Genomic DNA, 18,486 nt, shown 5'->3' with positions numbered 1-18,486 from the left:
TTAAATTGTTAGTAAATAGATGAGTCTTTTCATAAGTTCACTTGTATTAAAACTGTATGTATAAAATGAAAAAGTTTCAGTGTTTGTAAGCTCTAATAAAATTCTCTGGCTTCGTTACTCTAATAGTCAATTCAAATAAAACTTTTGAATATTGGTATGTTTACATGTTTAGAGATAAATGTGTATTAGTAAAATGGTATCTTAAAATACTTAGATTCATAAACTTACGACAGCATACTTTCATTTAGAGAACAGTTGGATTCAAGAATTTGGACCAGTGTTCTGAAAACAACAAAATAATCTTAAGGAAAAAGAAAAGGAGACTATAGTTATTTAAAACTTTTAACAATTTATACCAGCACATATAAGCAGGTTTAAGATATAAAGGAAACTATTGAAAGCAAAAGAGAAATATATATTTCATTATGAAAGCAAGAGAGAAATATATTTCATGATAAAGGTTAAGTATTTTTTCTAAGTTCATGTTTTGGCACTCAAATCTATTTAATAATTCCTCATCCTGAATCATTGGGGTTTTTTTTTTTTTCAATTAAGGTTCTTTTTTTTTTTTTTTAGATTTTATTTATTTATTTGACAGACAGAGATCACAAGTAGGCAGAGAGGCAGGCAGAGAGGAGGAAGCAGGCTCCCTGCTGAGCAGATAGCCTGCTGCGGGGCTCGATCCCAGGACCCTGGGATCATGACCTGAGCCAAAGGCATAGGCTTTAACCCACTGAGCCACCCAGGTGCCCCTAATTAAGGTCCTTATTTAGACTTTTCATCTTCACATCTTTGGCTCTAATTATACTACTTCCTCTTCCCCACTATACAATGCCCTTAGTATACTCAGTGATTGATTATGTTTGTTGTGGTGTTAGTGCTACGGCTCTGACATCAAGAGAAATCTGAGTCCAGGCTCTTCCATTTTATAAGCTATAACCTTAGCCAAATTACTTAATCTCTCTGTGCCTCAACTAAACAAAGAAAGAAAAATACTTCAGAGTTGATGGGTAAAGAAAATGAAAGAACACAATCAAGGAACATAGAACCATTGGTTCTCTCCTTCACCTTTGTTACTATGAACTAGTAACAAAAAAGTGTGGCAAAATTATGACCATTATATTCTCCCCTTTTAATCCAAAGAGAGGACCTACTGAACAGATATATTTGCTGACATTTCTATTTAAAAGGCAAGTTATTTTCACAGAGGCATATATGGAAAAGTCAGTTTTAGAGTCAGAAACCTTACCTGCTATAAAAAATTTTTTTCTACACTTACAGTAATGATACACTTCACTTAGTAGTGAGCATTAAAGACTGAAGTACTAATATCCAGTTTAAGTTTTTACTTTCTCATTGCCTAATTCCTCTGAACTCATGAATGGTGGTTTCATTTTTTTTTGCAGACTTGAACATGTCTTGTTATTTTCAATTTTATTCTTTTACCTTTTGGGAATATGTTCTTAGATCATACAAGTTCCTAATTGTTATAACCTATTAGTGCATTATTTCTTTTATATTAAGTCTCACTTTATCTTTAGTAATGTTTTTCCCTCTCAATATAGACTGTCTACTATTAATATTACAGTACCAGCTTTCTTTTGGTTTATTTATATGCCTAGTGTTTCTTCATGTCTCATTTTCTCTTACAAGCATATACCTTTTAATTACATATAGCTAACTTTTTTTTTTTTTAAGATTTTTTTTATCTATTTGACAGAGGTCAAAAGTAGGCAGAGAGGCAAGCGCGGCCGGCGGGGGGGGGGGGGGGGGGGGGGGGGGCGTGGTGCGCAGGGAGCCCGTTGTGGGGTTCAATCCCAGTACCCTGGGATGACCTGAGCTGAAGGCAGAAGCTTTAACCCGCCGAGCCACCCAGATGCCCCTATAGCTAACTTTTTAATTTCAGCATGAACATTGTTGTCTTTTGACAGAAAGATTCATCCTATGATGTTTATTACAATTCTAAAATATTTGTAATTATACTTGTTTCTACTGTCATCTTACAGGTTTTCTTTTACCAAATTTTTCATTTTTCTTTGCCTGTTTTTCTCCTTCCTATCTTCTATTGGGTTGAGTTTTAACATTTTTCATCCAGCTTGAAAGAAATACCTTCTACTTGTATTATTTTAGTGATTTAACCCAAACTGTGTAACGTTCTTACTAGCTTTATATTTTTAATATTTATAGCTTTTTAACCAAGAGACTCTTCTAAACCTGTTCAAAGGAAGCCAAATTACTGAAACTATCTTACTTAATGTTTTCCAAAGTAAATTATTACACTTTTTAAAATATTTGGAGAAAAATGTATAGTTATATTTTTATTGAATGTTCTAAGAAAACAAATTCTAATCTATAACAGTCAATCATAAACTGGTTTTTGAAGGTTCATCTTCATGTTAAATCCCACAAACCAGTGACGATCCACTAATGAAGGGTACATACCTAAGGCATGGCCTTAGGAATGGTAGTGCAGGGAGGACAGAACCATTTTCCCCATACCATACACTAAGAAAGGTGGCAGCATCCATTTCCAGTCACTCCTAGAGCTGTCCTATGACAGCTCCCTATGTCCTAGAGCTTACCCAATGAGTCTTCTAGGCTCTCTGCAGATGTTTCATCCAAAACCCTTCATAACTTGAAGGCAGGGCTCATCTCTCCTTGGAGCTCTAATTTTCTTCTTGCAGATGGCACACTTGATTTCCTGAAACATCCTGACATCTCATACCTTCCCGTTCTTAAGTGAGGAGCTGCGGACTTCAGAATCTATGGTGAGTAATCCATGCCATAAACCAAATGCGGGTGAAATTCAGTTAACAGCCAAGGATGAAACTTCTGTACTTAGTCTCACCTTACTTCGAAGAGGTAAGTATGCTAAAACTCTCAATAGCTAGACATGAAAAGAGGCATAGTAGACAGTACATTATTTCTAATTATCAATGCCATAGGAAGATCCTCTCTTCTGTAGCTCTTCCCAATTCTTTCTTCATCATGAAAATATAATAGAAACTGATTAATGTGATATAATCTTACACAGGGTATTTTAACTGTGATCAACTATTCCCTGTTAGATAGTTCTCGTAATTCAGAGGATCTGTACTGGGTAACCCAGGACTCCCAAAAAACTAAGAGAAAGCAGCAAGTTCACCACTAAACTGGTTAGTCCCTTCCCCTCAGCTCAAAGTAGTTCTTAGTGATAGAGGAAAGTAGCTTAAGCTGGGTTTCTTTTATCCTGTCTCAAAAAAAGAGTAAGACATTACTCTTGGAAGATTCAGATCCCCACTTACTAACCTTAATTAGCATGGTTATTACTGTTTGGCCCTTCCAGCAATATTAACCCCCAAATTTGGTGTATTCCTACTGATAAAAATTAACCAATGCTGTACGAAGCTCCTGTACGACGAAGGATCAGGACCACCCAGCTGTTGTGTTGAAACAACGTATTTCATAGTGTTTTAGTTCTGCAAGGGACATAAAGGCTTTCTTCTAAAACTGATTCCCCTATGTTTTTGGTTACCCCAATCTATGCTCTATCTCCCTCCAAGCTCTCAGAATTAGTATACCGTTGCTGCAAAAATAGACACATGGCCCTCAGTATGTCCAGACCCTTATAGATCCACCCATATTATTCACTCAGCCAAAAGGTGAGGGCAAGGACCCATCACAATTTATAGTACCCAAGACTTCACCAACAAGAACAGTTGATCTGTATCTGGTAGAACTATGGATAGTAGGTAATTGCCCTCAAGAGACAATTTTAGATCATTACATAGCAGTTTTATGGACTAAGTCCTTAGTCCAGAGGCATGCCTCCCCCATAACTCAGGGTTGCACTAATGTAGGCCAACAATGCAACTACATACTTAACAGGTTGGGGCAGTCAGAGATCCAGGAAACCATCCCTACCATAATGCCCAAGGAGGAATCTGCTGAATGCTTGGGACTGCCACCTGCTACCCATGCTACTTCTTGATAATAAGGATCTCCTTGATAATAAGGATAATATAATAAGCATAATAAGGATACTCCTTGATAATAAGGATCCACAACCTGACCAACTACTGGCTTTACTTCAGTCTTGGAACTCCCCAGATCTAAAGAGCTATTTCCAGGGGGAAAGGGGAGGTGCCTGGATGGCTCATTCAGAGCATGTGACTCTTGACCTTGGGGTTAAAATTTTAAGCCCCTTGTTGGTTGTAGAGATTACTTAAAAATAAAGAGCTATGTCCCAACCACAGCTATAACTGTGCAAAAAAAGATGTATGCCTTACAGCCCAAGGCTTCCATGAGTACTTTGACATCAACTTAATATTCAACTTACCAGGCCTTTCTCAGCCCCTGTAGAGGTCATACAGGTTGTCAAGAAAAATAATGAGGCCTACTTCAGAAGAACTCTGAAATTTCAGTGAAACCAGAGATTGTATCTATTTATTATTCCCGCCTATTCTTGACCTCCATGGTCTTCAGACTTCTGAGGAGCCTAATCTATGAGTGCACTTGTAGAATGGCTCTCCATACACAACACTGCCACCTAACATATGCATTGTCCACAATTTCTTGCATGATTTCATTGATAGGAGGGTAGCCTATTGACAGATTACTGTGACATCTTGTGAATACCTGCTCTCTCACCTTCTGCAACTCTCCCCACAAGAACACCCCAAAATGAATATTAAGAGCCTCAAGGTTGTAATATGGGAGAAACCTCCTTTCTGTCAAGGGATCCACAAGATGTCCTCTCTGGAAAGCACATGCTCTCCAGTTTTAAGTTTCACCTATTCTCCACTTGGCATTCCTAAACTCTTTACATCAAACTGAACACATCAACTGAGAAGCCAAAGGCTATCAGCTTTACCTATATCTTGCCTCCAACAGAGAGCCAACTGATTTACCTTCCATAGCACCACAGAATAACTCAGATCCATACTTCTTCACTCAAAGTATCCTATCTTCTTTAATTATGCCCTCTCCTCTTTGGTTCCTCTATTTTCTTGTGCTCTTTGGTACCATAAATATTCTGGCAGCCAGTTAAGTGCCTATACAAACGACAGACTGCACAAAAGGAATTCCATTAACACCCCGCAAGCCTAGGTCCCATGTACTGACTAGCACTAGGCCACAGGAAAGAACATTCAAGTGGAAGACACTGTCTCTCCTTTCATGATAGGTTTAATAAGACTGCTCTAAGGGTGCTTCAAAGGCAGAGGTTGTCATTTCACTGGTTTTCCAAGCCCATTTTTGTTCATTCATATAAACACGTGTCATCTTTCACCACTCTGCTCCATCCAGCCCTAGCACATACTATACTCCCTCCTCAGCCCCAGTAATCAGCCCTACTAATCCCAGCAGGTAACCAGAATATGTCATGTGGAAAGACCAGGATTCCTTCATGAAGAATAAGGAGGGTCTAAAGGAACATTTGTAGAAATGGTCTTTCCATCTTTAGAATGCCTTCAAGCATTCTTTTCTAAGCAATGTTTCTAAGCAACCAGAAATCTCTCACCACATTGATTCATAAACAGAAACTGGAGCTAAATAGCAGCACCTAGAATAAATCTGGGGGAACTTCCAGCACACTATTTACTTCATAGTGAGCCCTCTCTGCTTGCTACCATGCTTAGAATGGATATTTCAAGGCAAGTTCTCATTTTAAACTTTGGCCTAGCTGTCCAATCGCCTGTGAGATATAATGCTGGCTTACTGTGTTGTAGTCACTGTATCAATTGATACCTTAACATCTTCTCTATGATATTCTCTTATGGAGCCTTGGAGAGATCCCTAAATCCAGTTTGAGATTCCTGGAGCACTGATCATTTCCTCCCTGCACCATCACCTTCAACAAATTCAACAGAACAGATCTGAATAAGGTACTCACAAATTTTTAAGCTTTAATAACTTATGAAAGCAAAAGAAATAATCAGTTAAAAAAGTACTTGAAAGTAAATGTATTAACATTTAAAACTACTTACACAATGTCTATATTGTATTATAGATTCTCACTGACCAAAAGAAATCATAGGTAAATTATCTATGTGGTGACAAAATTATGACTAAGAAATAAAAAGAAAATGTAACTATTTTGAACCATTTACAGATTTTTTAATCGTTATCTGTAAACCTAATGTTATTAAAGTTTAAAATTTTTAACATACCAACTACCTCGAGAGCTTTAGAATTTATAACAGATGGTCCAAACAAATTTGATACATTTACTTAATTGCTTCCTAAACATTTAATAGAGTAAAAGTCCTTTTTCATTAGTTTGAACAAAACAGGATTCTGATCTTTTTTTATTGTTTTAGGTGAAACTAGTGGCTACAGTTATCCCTTATTTTAAGAAAAGCAATAAAATTTTTCCTTAAGTTTAAATTCTGCATAATCAGAAAGCAGAAACTAATTTTTTCTAAATATTCTGAAATGTCAATATTCTGAAATGAAATGTCAAGTAATTAAATATTGAGACATTAGGGACATCTACTGGCTGAAGTGTAATGTTACAAAGCACAACTATTAGACTATTAACTAACAAAGTACTGAGTTACAGTTGTAAGAACTGAAAATATAAATAAGGGCAAAAACCACCTCGTCTAGGATACTGGTTTTTAAAGGTTTAATGAAAGAATCTCTTTCTAATAGGAAACCCAACATATATAACAAAGTTGGACTACTAAAAGCTGAGGTAGGGGGCCTCCAACCCCCACTCTTCACTAATTTGCCCAGCAGAAGCCAGACTAATGAAAAGCCATAAGAGGTAGTCTGGGCAAATAACATTAACTGTGGCTTGGAAGGAGGCACAATGAGAAGGAACAGTATCTGCAAAGTTTTCTCTTACCCATCTTTACCCTGGAGACATCTTACAGACACTGGTGTACAAAGGATAGTGGTTAATGGGCACAGAGAACAGAAGCGTAGGGCGTAGGCACCTGAAAGGCAACAAATCTCTTTCCACAGGGACATTGTTTATGTGCTCATATGATGCAGCACTTCAGAAAACATTAGTATGACTTTCTTGAAAATGCAAAATAAGAAAACAACACATTTGCTTTTTTACCACAGGCCAGTTAGAACTAAGTTTCTAGGTCCTATGGGCTTTTACCAGCCAGGCCCTGGACTGGTCTAGTCTTGGAAATAAGAGCCCAGTTTCAGGTCCCAGCCTCCTCCCTTCAAAAGGACATGGATGTCCATAAAATCGAGGCAAGAAACAGAGCTCTCCAAGGCCCCTCTCTGTGGCAGAGACTCCCAACCTGGATAGCAGCTTATCAGCCAGGCTTGGGGTGACAGGCTGCAGCAAAGTTCCGAAGACCCGCAAACATTCCAAGGCCACATGAAGCACAGTACCCAGCCAGGGGGCATCCACTGGGCTCTCCCAGCTCAGCTTCCATGGTGCATGTCTTTGGACAAAGCCATTAGTTTGCCGGACACAGCTGGACACTGCCTCCAGAGCCTTATAGATCTGAAAGTTCTCATAGTGCTCAGCTACCTGCCGGGGCAAAGTGGCCACTGCATTCACCAAAGCATAGTCCTCTGCCTGAGCACGAACTGATGGCCCCACCAACCCTGCCTCACTGGGAAAGCAGGCCGTGCAGAAAACCGGATAGGTCCCAGAAGGATTTATTCTTTGGGCCGTGCACCGGTTCAGGAGACCTCCCAAAGCATCTGCCAGCTCAGAATCTAGCAACTTAACCACCTTTTCATCATAGTAATCACAGTCCCAGTTGGGGACGCCCTGCCTAAGAAGAAAGTATCGGAAACCATCCACAGTGTAGCGATCAAGGCAAGTCCTGGGGTCCACCACGTTACCCAAGCTTTTAGACATCTTTTGGCCACAGACCGTCCAGTGAGAGTGGACATAGATGCGGTGTGGTGGGCTCATGCCGGCCCCTAAGAGGAGGGCAGGCCAGTAGATAGCATGGAATTTAAGAATGTCCTTGCCTATGATATGAGAGGTGGTGGGCCACCAAGATTTAAACTCAGCATTTGGGTAGCCAATTACAGTAAGGTAGTTGACCAAGGCATCCAGCCATACGTAGATAGTCTGCGAATCGTCCCCGGGCACAGGAATGCCCCAATGCAAGTGGCTGCTCTTTCGAGAAACAGACAGGTCCGGCAGCTCCTCCTCCAGCCACTGAAGAACTGCGCGATGAAATGGCTCGGGTGTGATTGCCTGAGGGTCGCCCCGCAGCCACCGCTGAAGCGGCTCTCGGAACTGGGAAAGCCTGAAAATGTAGTTCTCTTCCTTGGTCCAGGACACAGGGTGCCCACTCTCTAGAGACACAGGACACGAACCGCCGGACGAAGACGGCTGTCGGGTGACTTTGGCCTCAGGCAGGAAGCACTCTTCGGAGGCGCAATACCAACCTTCGTAGAGCCCCTTGTAGAGCAGACCCCGGGCCTCCAGCAGTCCCCAGAAGTGCTGCACAGCGATCCGGTGCCGGGCTTCGGTGGTGCGGATGAAGTCGGTGGAGGAGATGCCGGCCGCCCGGAAAAGCTGCTGGAACTGGGCAGACACTCGGTCGCACAGCTCGGTGGGGGCCAGGCCCGCAGCGGCTGCTGCCTGCTGAATCTTCAGGCCGTGCTCGTCCGTACCGGTGGAGAATCGCGTGGCGGCAGCGCCGGGAACTCGGAGGCGACGGTGGCGGCACAGGGCGTCCGCCAGCAGAGCGGAGTACAGGTGTCCGATGTGCGGCGCCGCGTTCACGTAGAAAATGGGTGTCGTGAAGAAGGCGCGAGCGCCGCCAGCATCGTCGCGGGCACCCAGAGGGCCCGAACTGTAGTGGCGTGGGCCGGAGTACTCCAGCAGCCGGGCTCCTGCACTGGCTCCCGGACGCCCCAGCCGCCGGAGGACAGAAGCTCGCAGCATGTTGCCCGCCGGGCCGCGGCGCCGCAGGCGGCGTCCTGGAAGCACGTGGGAGGGGCGCATGCGCAGCCGGGGCGTCCCGCGGCTTCCGGCCGGCCGGAAAGCCAATGCGGTGCGGCCCGGAGCGCCGGCCCTCGGCCGCCCGGCCCGCCCCACCTCTCGGCCCCGCCTCTCGGCCGTTGTGGCTGCGAATGTGCCTGCGCGCGGGAAAGACGGCTTAAAGGGACAGAGTTTGGGAGAGCTTAGGAAAGCGGATTCTTGTATAACATCCCGTGCGCCCTGCGTTTGGGCTGTCATTTGTTTCTGTGGATCTATCTGATTTCCTCTCTCGGCCGACCTGCTCGTGGAGCGAGAGTTCCGCACTCGGGCACCTTCCCGACCCCGGCGGTGAGCGGCGGCGCCCTGCGCCACGCGGCGCGCGCCCCGCAGACGCCCCGGCCGACGCGGGGTCCGAAACCCGCCTAGTCTGATCCCAGTTCCTAGCGGACACGATGACTCTGGAAGGAGGTGCGTGGAAAGAAGCAAAATAATCATCTCATCACTTGAGGGGAGAATAAGAATCTGCAAACTAATGGAAATCCTCTCCCTAAACACAGCCTTGTTACATCAGCCGGGGGGAGATTTGTCCTGTGCCAGGTCTTCGCTAAAGATCACGGAGATCCCTCGAGAGACGTGAAATGCAGTCTGTCGTCACTGACCAGAATCGACCTTCAACCTTCTTTCTCAAAGTGTTGTCAGTAATTTTCGTTCGACGTGGCCTTGCAGTTCTTCTGCAGCAGTTTTTCGAGTTTGCTTTTAGTGATGGAGAGTATGCCTGCTGAGACCAGACTGGATTAGTATTAATCCTCGCTCCGTGAAACACTCTCATCTTTGGCCCACGATTGGCTTTTTTTTTTTTTTTCCATTTAAATACTATGTTCACTTACTAATAAAATGCAATCCAAGGCCTGTGAACCCGCAACCTAACCTAACAACCAGAAGCGGGTCTCTAACAGGTTACGAAGAGCAGCCCCGGAGACTTTGTTAGAACTGCACCGTCTCAGGCCACACACCCCGCCCCCCTCCCCACCTACTCTAGGGGTGGAACCCAACCATGGAGGTTTTAATGAGCAACCCAGGTGACTCTGATGCACCTTCAAGTTTGAGAACCACTGAACGAGAAGATGACCAGCGCTTTAGGTCTATGTGCTCCTTTTCTCCCTGTCTTCTTGTCTTCCTCCCAGAGGTCATCATTATCCTAAATTCCGTACTTTTGCATTCGTGTTATCACATATATAGTATGTTTAAGCAACATATTGTTTAACTTTGCTTGTATTTAAACAGTCTAAAAAAGGATATCATGCTACATGTGGTCTTCTTCCACTGATCATTTTCACTAAACGTTTTGTTACTAAGATTAATTCATTTTCTTTCTGTAACTCTATTACTTCATTTTGACTGCTGGATAATAATTTGTGAATGGAGGCGTTTGGTAAGTTGGATCAGATTTCTGTGGTGATATGGAAAGTGAAGAAATCAAATTCTCTATACAAGTTACAAGAGGTAGCAGTAAATATTCTTTGAATACTTAATTGATACACTCTATTTAATCCAGCAGTTTTGGAAAGGAAGATGAAGAATACGTAAAACTTAAAACTGGAGGGGATGTATAACACCCTCCAGGACAAGGAGACAAATCCAGTCTTAAATGTCTAAGAATTCAAGTTTTCCAGTAACTCTCCACACCCCCCATCCAACCCCTTTTCCATGGAATCCATTCTTGAGCATACAAATATGCTGGGTTTTCTCCTGTTTTAAGGAGAAAAAACTCTAGGGGGCGCCTAGGTGGTTCAGTTAGTTAAGAGGTTGCCTTTGGCTCAAATCATGATCCCAGGATCCTGGAATCGAGTCCTGCCTTGGGCTCCCTGCTCAGCCGGGAGCCTGCTTCTCCCTCTACCTCTTGCATTCTCCCTGCTTGTGTGCTCCCTCTCTCTGTCAAATAAATCGTTGGAGGGAAAGGAGGGAGGGAGGGGAGAAGGAAGGAAGAAAGAAGAAACTCAACGGGCACTACTGCTCCATTAACTTCCCTTTATAGCAAATTCCTTGAAAGAAATGGCTATTGGTGAACTTTGAGTGGTTCAAGTTGTTTGCTCTAAGGAGCATACTATTAACTTTCTTGTATAAATCTTCTGGTACTTACATGCTAAAGTTTCTCTAGCTATGTATCTAGGAATGACATTGCTGGATCATACAGGATACCAAACTTCAATTTCACAAGATAATGCTAAGTTGTTTTCCAACATGGTTAGACAAATTTACATCCCCATCACAACATACTATTACAGAAGTCTTTCCAATACCTGGTATTATCTCCTTAATTTTTCCAGTTAAGTAAGTATAAAATATTATCTCACTTAACATTCATGGAAACATTACACACAATAGCCAAAAGGTAGAAACACCCCAAATGTCTATACTCTGATGAATGGATAAACAAACAATGGATGATGAATGGATAAACAAATGGTATATCCAACCATTAAAAAAGAATGAAGCACTGATACATGATACATGTTATCACATAGGTAAACCCTACATGGGTAAAACAATGTGCCAAATAAAAGAAACCAGGGATGCTGGGTGGCTCAGTCTGTTACGACTGCCTTCAGCCCAGGTCATGATCCTGGGGCCCTGGAATTGGGTCCTGCATCAGGCTCTTTCCTCAGCAGGGAGCCTGCTTCTCCCTCTGCATGCCGCTCCCCTCATGTTCGCTCGCTCTCTCTCTCCCTGACAGATAAATAAGTAACTAAAATCTTTTAAAAATAAATAAATAAAAGAAACCAGGCACAAAAGACTGCAAAATGAAGATTCCATTTATATAAAATATCCAGAATAGATAAATGCATAGAGATGGAAAGGAGATTCGTGGTTTCCAGGAGCTAGGGGAAAGTTGGGATGGAGACTGAATGCTTAGAAGATAAGGTTTTCCTCTTGGGGTGATGAAAGAGATCAGAATCTAGATAGTGATGGTCGTTATACAATATTGTGAATGTGCTTAACGCCATTGAATTGTACACTTTAAAATAGTTAAAATGATAAATTTTATGTGTATTTTACCAAAATATAGTGTTATCTCACTATGATCTTAATTTGCAGTTACTGAAATAGAAGTGAAGCTAAGAATCTCTGTGTGCTTTTAACCATGTATGTTTCTTTGCCTGTGATGTGCCTATTTGTATTTTTGTGTCTGTTTTTTCTATTGACTTGTCTTTTTATTTTCATAAGGTTTTTATATATTCTTGATGCTGTTCCTTTATCGGTTGATATTTTACAAATATCATATACCACATTTTCACATTAAACTTCTTAATGAGTAGTTTTTAATTTTAATTTCGTAGAATTTATCAAAATTTATCTTATGCCTGTCATTTTATGGTTAATCATTGTAATTATTTTGATTTTTTTTTTTTTTGCTTTAAAAGCATTTTTTTTTTTTAAAGATTTATTTATTTATTTATTTGACAGAGAGAGATCACAAGTAGACGGAGAGGCAGGCAGAGAGAGAGAGAGAGGGAAGCAGGCTCCCTGCCGAGCAGAGAGCCCGATGCGGGGCTCGATCCCAGGACCCTGAGATCATGACCTGAGCTGAAGGCAGCGGCTTAACCCACTGAGCCACCCAGGCGCCCTAAAAGCATTTTTAAAAAGCATTTTAGGGCGCCTAGGTGGCTCAGTGGATTAAAGCATCTGCCTTCGGTTCAGGTCATGATCCCAGGATCCTTGGATCGAGTCCCACATCGGGCTCTCTGCTCAGCAGGGAGCCTGCTTCCCTTTCTCTCTCTCTGCCTGCCTCTCTGCCTACTTGTGATCTCTGTCTGTCAAATAAATAAATAAAATCTTTTTTAAAAAAATGCCTTTTAGTACTCTGATGTCAGAATAAATATTTATCCGTATTTTCATATAAAAATATAAATAAATATTATAAATATAAATAAAATATAAATATATAATATATTTTATGTAATATATAAATATAAATAAAATATATATGATATAAATAAATAAAAATATAAAAATATTCTTTTGACGTTCAAATTCTTCATGTCAAATTGAAATTTTTATACATGATACAAGATGGGGAACCAATTTCATCCCCATCTAGATGATCAATTGTCCCAGCTCCATTTCTCTACTGATCTGCCATGCTACTTCCATCATATATTCTATTTCCACATATGCAGGCTTCTGTCTCTAGGTTCTTTAATCTATGGTATTGGTTAATTGGTCTATGCCTTGTTAATAACAGATTTAATTACTATAGGCTTATAATAAATCTTAATATTTAGTCTTAGTAGCTCCTCCTTCATCTTCAGTAGCTTAGGGGAGCCTGGGTGGCTCAGTAGGTTAAACATCTGACTCTGGATTTCAGCTCGGGTCATGATCTCAGTGTGATGACATTAAGCTCCTCAACCGGCTCTTTGCTAAGTCTTTCTCCATTGAACCATGAGTTTTTTTAGTCATCTTGTGTACCAGCCAGCATCTAGTTCAGTGCCTGGAATACAGCAGGCACTTAGTAAATACAGTGAGTACTTAAGTCATCTTCCAGGTCCTGTTACAGGGACTAGTGAACTTCATATATCCAACTTTCTGCTACCCAGGAGCTCACAGCCTATCATAAAAAAGAGGACCTGAGAAATGACTGGCATGAAAGCACTGTGACTGTCAAATGAGTCACACTGGGTGAGAGTCTCCTGTCTTTTTAGCCAAATTGAAATTGCTTACCATCAACCATGCTCATCGAGGAGAATGAAGGACCGTGGAATTTTCTTCAGTTAAGATCACTTCTGAGAAGCAAACTGTTTAAAGACAAGTAGGCAGAAGGAAGAGACAAGAGATCGTAGTGATCTATCATCTAATCTATACACTTTTTTTTTTAAGATTTTATTTATTTACTTGAGAGATAGGTAGAGGGAGGAGAAGCAGGCTCCCACTGAGCAGGGAGCCCCATGTGGGGTTCAATCCCAGGACCCTGGGATCATGACCTGAGCCAAAGACAGACGCTTAACAGGCTAAGCCACCCAGACACCCTTCCCACCCCTACTTTGAGAGTTTTCATATGTACTCTTCAATGGAATTGAAAAATCTTTACAGGTTTATGTTCTCTAGAATCTGAAATGCGATCAGGTTTATTTTGTAAATAATGGGAGTGGTGGCAGAATCGCTTCCTCCCTATTCCTATCCCCAACCCTGTTTTATAATGGAAGCACATTAAAAAATTTATTTAGTGCTATTAGCCAAGCATAGTGTTAAGATATGAGATAAGATGATCTCATTCAAGCTTCATAACAAGCCCATGAAGTAAGTCCTATTATTAACTCTATTTTTTAGGGGAGGAAATTGAAACTTGAAGGGGTCAAGTAACTTGCCCAAGATCACGTCTGTGGTAAGCATTTGAAGCAGGATTTGAAGCCAGGCAGTCTGACTCCAGGACTCAGAGTTTTGATGAGTGCACCACACTACCTGAGCTGAACATGATAAAATGCAGTAAACACTCATTATAATTGGTCCATTGTAAATTGTTCTTGAGTTCAGGTAAATGGCAATTTATAGCACTGAAAGAATCAAATTGTCAGTATTGTTGCCTTTTGTTTTTTAATTAAGGATACTTTGGGACCTGTAAAAGTGTTAATAGTTACTCTCATATGCTGCCTAACTATGGAGTATTTTAAACTAATTATCCACATAACTGTCCTCCTTTGCAACTAAATAAAATCTTTTTATTAAAATATTATAATATAATTTTTTATATTTGGCAGCTTTCATTAGCATATTATTTTTCCAGCAGAAAGACTTTTCTGTTGAAAGAAATCCTCAAAAGTGCTACCTAAAGACTTAAGTGTTTGTTTTTAAAAAAACAAAAAACTACTTTTCTCCTTTTAGACTCCAGAAACAGTTTCCTCCTAAAGTGACTTCCTTTCTGGAAATGATTTTTGTTTCCAACCATGTTGAGAATCCTTTTTTTTTTTTTTTTTTCATTCCTTCTCTCTTATTCTTTCTCTTTCTCCCACCCTTCCTCCGTCCTTTTGCTTTGCTGGTAATAGCAGAGAGGAAGGAGGGGGTGGGCACAGGGAAAAGAGAAAACAGAGCAAGAATTGCATGCCATTATGCCTGAATATATCCTTTACTTGTAGATAATTCCATCCGAGTTGCACTTTTGCCTTTTATTTCCGTTTTTGGACACCTCTTTTATCATCCAGCCAACTGGGACAGACAAAGCACTGCTGGTGCCCTGAGCGACAGAACTCTGGTAGGGGGCTGGCTGTAAATTGACGTGGCATGGAAATTCTCCGCTAAGTTGTAGCAGCTTGCATGTTTCTCCTAAGATCAAGCCCAGCCTCCCAGAGCTGTAGCTTAATCATCATGGGTTCAACGACTTTACAGAAAAATGGATAGAAAAAGTCTTCAGCTCCTTTCTTTGGACTCAAATGTTTTCCTTTTGACTACCTATGGTTTAGCTGGAAAAATCAAAGCAGTTAAGTCTGTAACTTTCTTTTTGCAGCTAAAACAACAGATTTTGCTGCTCTCCCTCCCCTATCCTGCACTTTAATTCCTTACAGACTCTGCTATGGGGTGCGGACTTAGAAAGCTTGAAGACCCTGAGGATAGCAGTCCTGGAAAAATATTTTCTACCCTGAAGAGACCGCAAGTGGAAACAAAGACAGAATTTGCTTACGAATATGTATTGCTGGATTTTACTTTACAAGGTAATTTTTGCTTCTATTTTATTTGTTAAATGAAATCTTTCAGAGAAGGCACTAGTTTTTTTAAGTGTTGCTTGTGAATTTTTAGACTAGTCTTCACGATAGATTGTATAAATCTAACAATTAATGCTTTGTTTCTTGATTATATTTTTGAAAGATTTTTGTTTTGTTTGCTTCGTTTTTTGTAATATGGCTTATATGTACTTTATAAAATTAGAAAAAATGCCTGGAATCATTTCTTTCATTTTTAAATCAAATGCTTATTTGTAGAAGGATAGATAAAAATATTTGACTTCCCGGCCAAATAGCTGTAGCCTTAATGACAGTTTGGGTCTTGAAAGAGATCTGAAAGTCACAAGAAGGTAGCATGTAGAGTACATGATTTGCATCGTGAGGAAGAGTATTTGCTAAGGTAATTCCGAGGTTTCCAACTATGTAAAATTTTGTGACTGTGCTAATCATTTTATATTTTTGACCAAGCTAAACTTGAAGTTTGAAAATACAGTAAAAAACAAAAAAAAAAAAAAGAGGGAGAAAAAGATAGTCTTCTGTAAGACACTTCCTTTGCTCGGTGCCCCATCCCTAACAGAGAAACTCCCTGTTCCAGAAAGTTAGAAACACAAATAAACAAGTCCAGATGGCAGCCCTGTGGAAGGAGCAGAGGCAGCTCAAACTCACAAACACTTTGCCTCACTTCTTTTGGAAACTTCAGAGTATACAACTGCATGGATAAAACTGAGTTTTTAAAACAGAACAATATCTTTAATCATGAGATACTGAAAATAAAATTTAGGATGTCTTGCTTGCTGTTAGAATTTCCAGAGATCAGTATTTTAAGTTCTTATTACAAAGTTACACTTTCATTCTAATAAGGTACGCATTTTATCAGTTAATAGAAAGTTTATACTAAATAAGTTATCATGTTGGGTATGAATTTCTTTTCAACTTAAACACAAATTCTCCATTTTTTGGTTTGTTGTGTGAACAGTACATCTTTGTGCCAGAAGCAAGAACAGCCCATTTTTCTTTGTCAAAAATTGAGCTAGCCAGCAAGCAAACCCCCTTCCAGGGACACATAAAGTCTGTACATATACTTTCAACATATTCACATTTCTATTTTTATCTAAACCTAAGGCTGCCAAGGAAAAAATGTCAATATTCTTCATTTTATTTTTAATTATGGAAGTTAAAAGTGGATGGAGGAAACGGTGACAATCAGAGAGCTAACCGATCATGTGAATTTTTTCCATACTTTTTCAAAAACCATCCTTTGAGAAATATTCATGATGTGCCATGTTTTCTCCGTTGATTGTTCTTATCCGTTATTTTTAGGGCAAGTTTCTGTAAATTCATAGGACACAAACACACACTTTCCTTAACCTTAAGACCTTGTCTACTCAAACTTTAGGCCAGAGCCATTTTGATCTGCACTTCAAGAATTGCTGCACAATCTGCCCTAGAATCCCAGGGCTTAAAGTAACTTGACATTTTTTTTCTGATTTATTTCCTTCTAACCATGCTAACAGTCTCGAACGAATGTGTATAAATGCAGTCATGCTTGAATCAGAAACGTCTACAGCTTTCTTCAGGAAGCATTTGGCTTTGTTGTTCCCAGAAGCCCTCCTCTCTGTGGAGGAGTGTCATTGCTCCCTCCACCCTAGGTGTTCGGAGGAGGTAACGGAATGTCACACTGTGAAGTGTAGTAGGGGCACAGATGGCCAGGGTTAGACAGAAAGCAGGCACATATTTTAAAGTTGCATCTGGTTCCTATTTGGTTGAGGCGCCGCGTCTCCTGGTGCCCCTTTCTGTCCAGTTCTTCCACACTTTTTTTTGTTGTGTTTGTTTTGTTTTTGCCTTTGCCTTTGCCTCAGAAGCCAAGACTCTGTACCCCCCCCCCAACTGCACGAGCCACCTTTCTTTATCCCGTTCTCTGACCTCCGCCGCCCCTCCAGTGTACAGAGGAACGAGGCCCGGAGTGGGGGAGTTGGGAGAACATGCCAGCCTTCCGTTAGCGCGGGCAGCTCTGTCCTGGGATTGCTCTGAGTTCTCACTAGTGGCACCTCCTGCTTCTCAGGGGCCACTGGGAGCGACCTTTCAGGAAACAGAATGGTCTGGTGACAGCTGTGTGTGCTCACGACCCGCCTGTCTCATACCTTGTTTTCCTCCGTTTTTTCCAAACAGAGGACATGAGACAGAGAGTAAAGTCTCAGTGGGTCAAGAGGAGGAGGCCCTTTGAAATTACCAGGGCCCCGTGTTCGGATGCCTAATTATCCTGAATGATTTCTTTATTTTCCATTCAGTTTCATTCTCTATCTCTCTACCTCTCTCTCTCTCTCTCTCTCTCTCCCTCTCCCTTCCCCTCTCCCTGTCCCTCTCGCGTGCATTCCCTCTCTCTCAATCTCTCTCTCTCTCTGCTTCCCCACACTCTTTTTGGATGGGTGGGCAGGGGGACTTTGAGCCATTATTTACATCTCCATGGGAGAAATAATAGCACAGTCATTAAGCGCACGGGACTCTGCAATCAAAGTTCCTGGATTCCAGATCAGGCTCTTTCACTCTCTAACTGTGGCAGGTTTATAAATGTTGGTATATCTCAGTTTCCCCTTCTGAAAAAGAAGGGTTCTGCTGGTGCTCACATAATAGAGTTGTTTTGAGGATTAAAGAGGATAATACAAGATAATCCACTTAATAAAAGTTAACTATTATTATCCATCCTGGCTTTGTGCCAGGTCTACCAACTGCACTAGTGAGATTTTGGTACAATTTTTGTGATAAATTTTCTGGATTATTGTATAGTAACCCACGAATGCGTATTTATGAGCATGTGTGAGTGTATATATGAGCGTGTTACAGAATTTCTTAATGAATAGTTAAATTAACTTTGCAAAGGATCCA

The 18,486-nt window shown here is 41.0% G+C and overlaps 2 protein-coding genes across 2 annotated transcripts in view; one reads left to right on the top strand and one right to left on the bottom strand.

The window, feature by feature from the left end:
- Nucleotides 1–5,932: 5,932 nt before the first annotated feature.
- MARS2 (methionyl-tRNA synthetase 2, mitochondrial) lies at nucleotides 5,933–8,945 on the bottom strand. The gene has a single exon (XM_032354295.1). The coding sequence runs from the start codon at nucleotides 8,915–8,917 to the stop codon at nucleotides 7,073–7,075; it is 1,845 nt and encodes a 614-aa protein (XP_032210186.1). The 5' UTR covers nucleotides 8,918–8,945; the 3' UTR covers nucleotides 5,933–7,072.
- A 5,963-nt stretch (nucleotides 8,946–14,908) lies between these two features.
- The window catches only part of RFTN2 (raftlin family member 2), a 67,328-nt gene continuing 63,750 nt past the window's right edge, over nucleotides 14,909–18,486 (top strand). Inside the window, exon 1 of the mRNA XM_032354298.1 lies at nucleotides 14,909–15,594. Coding sequence (XP_032210189.1) covers nucleotides 15,456–15,594 — 139 coding nt within the window. The 5' untranslated portion in view covers nucleotides 14,909–15,455. The remainder of the gene's footprint in view (nucleotides 15,595–18,486) is intronic.

Source organism: Mustela erminea, chromosome 8 (assembly GCF_009829155.1).
Source record: "Mustela erminea isolate mMusErm1 chromosome 8, mMusErm1.Pri, whole genome shotgun sequence".
Taxonomy (NCBI): Eukaryota; Metazoa; Chordata; class Mammalia; order Carnivora; family Mustelidae; genus Mustela; species Mustela erminea.
The sequence above is the reverse complement of the archived record's forward strand: the minus strand, read 5'-3'. Positions and strand labels throughout refer to the sequence as shown.

Bases quoted from the DNA above. Each gene is read 5' to 3' on its own strand.
- MARS2 (XM_032354295.1), bottom strand. From the start codon at position 8,917: ATGCGCCCCTCCCACGTGCTTCCAGGACGCCGCCTGCGGCGCCGCGGC.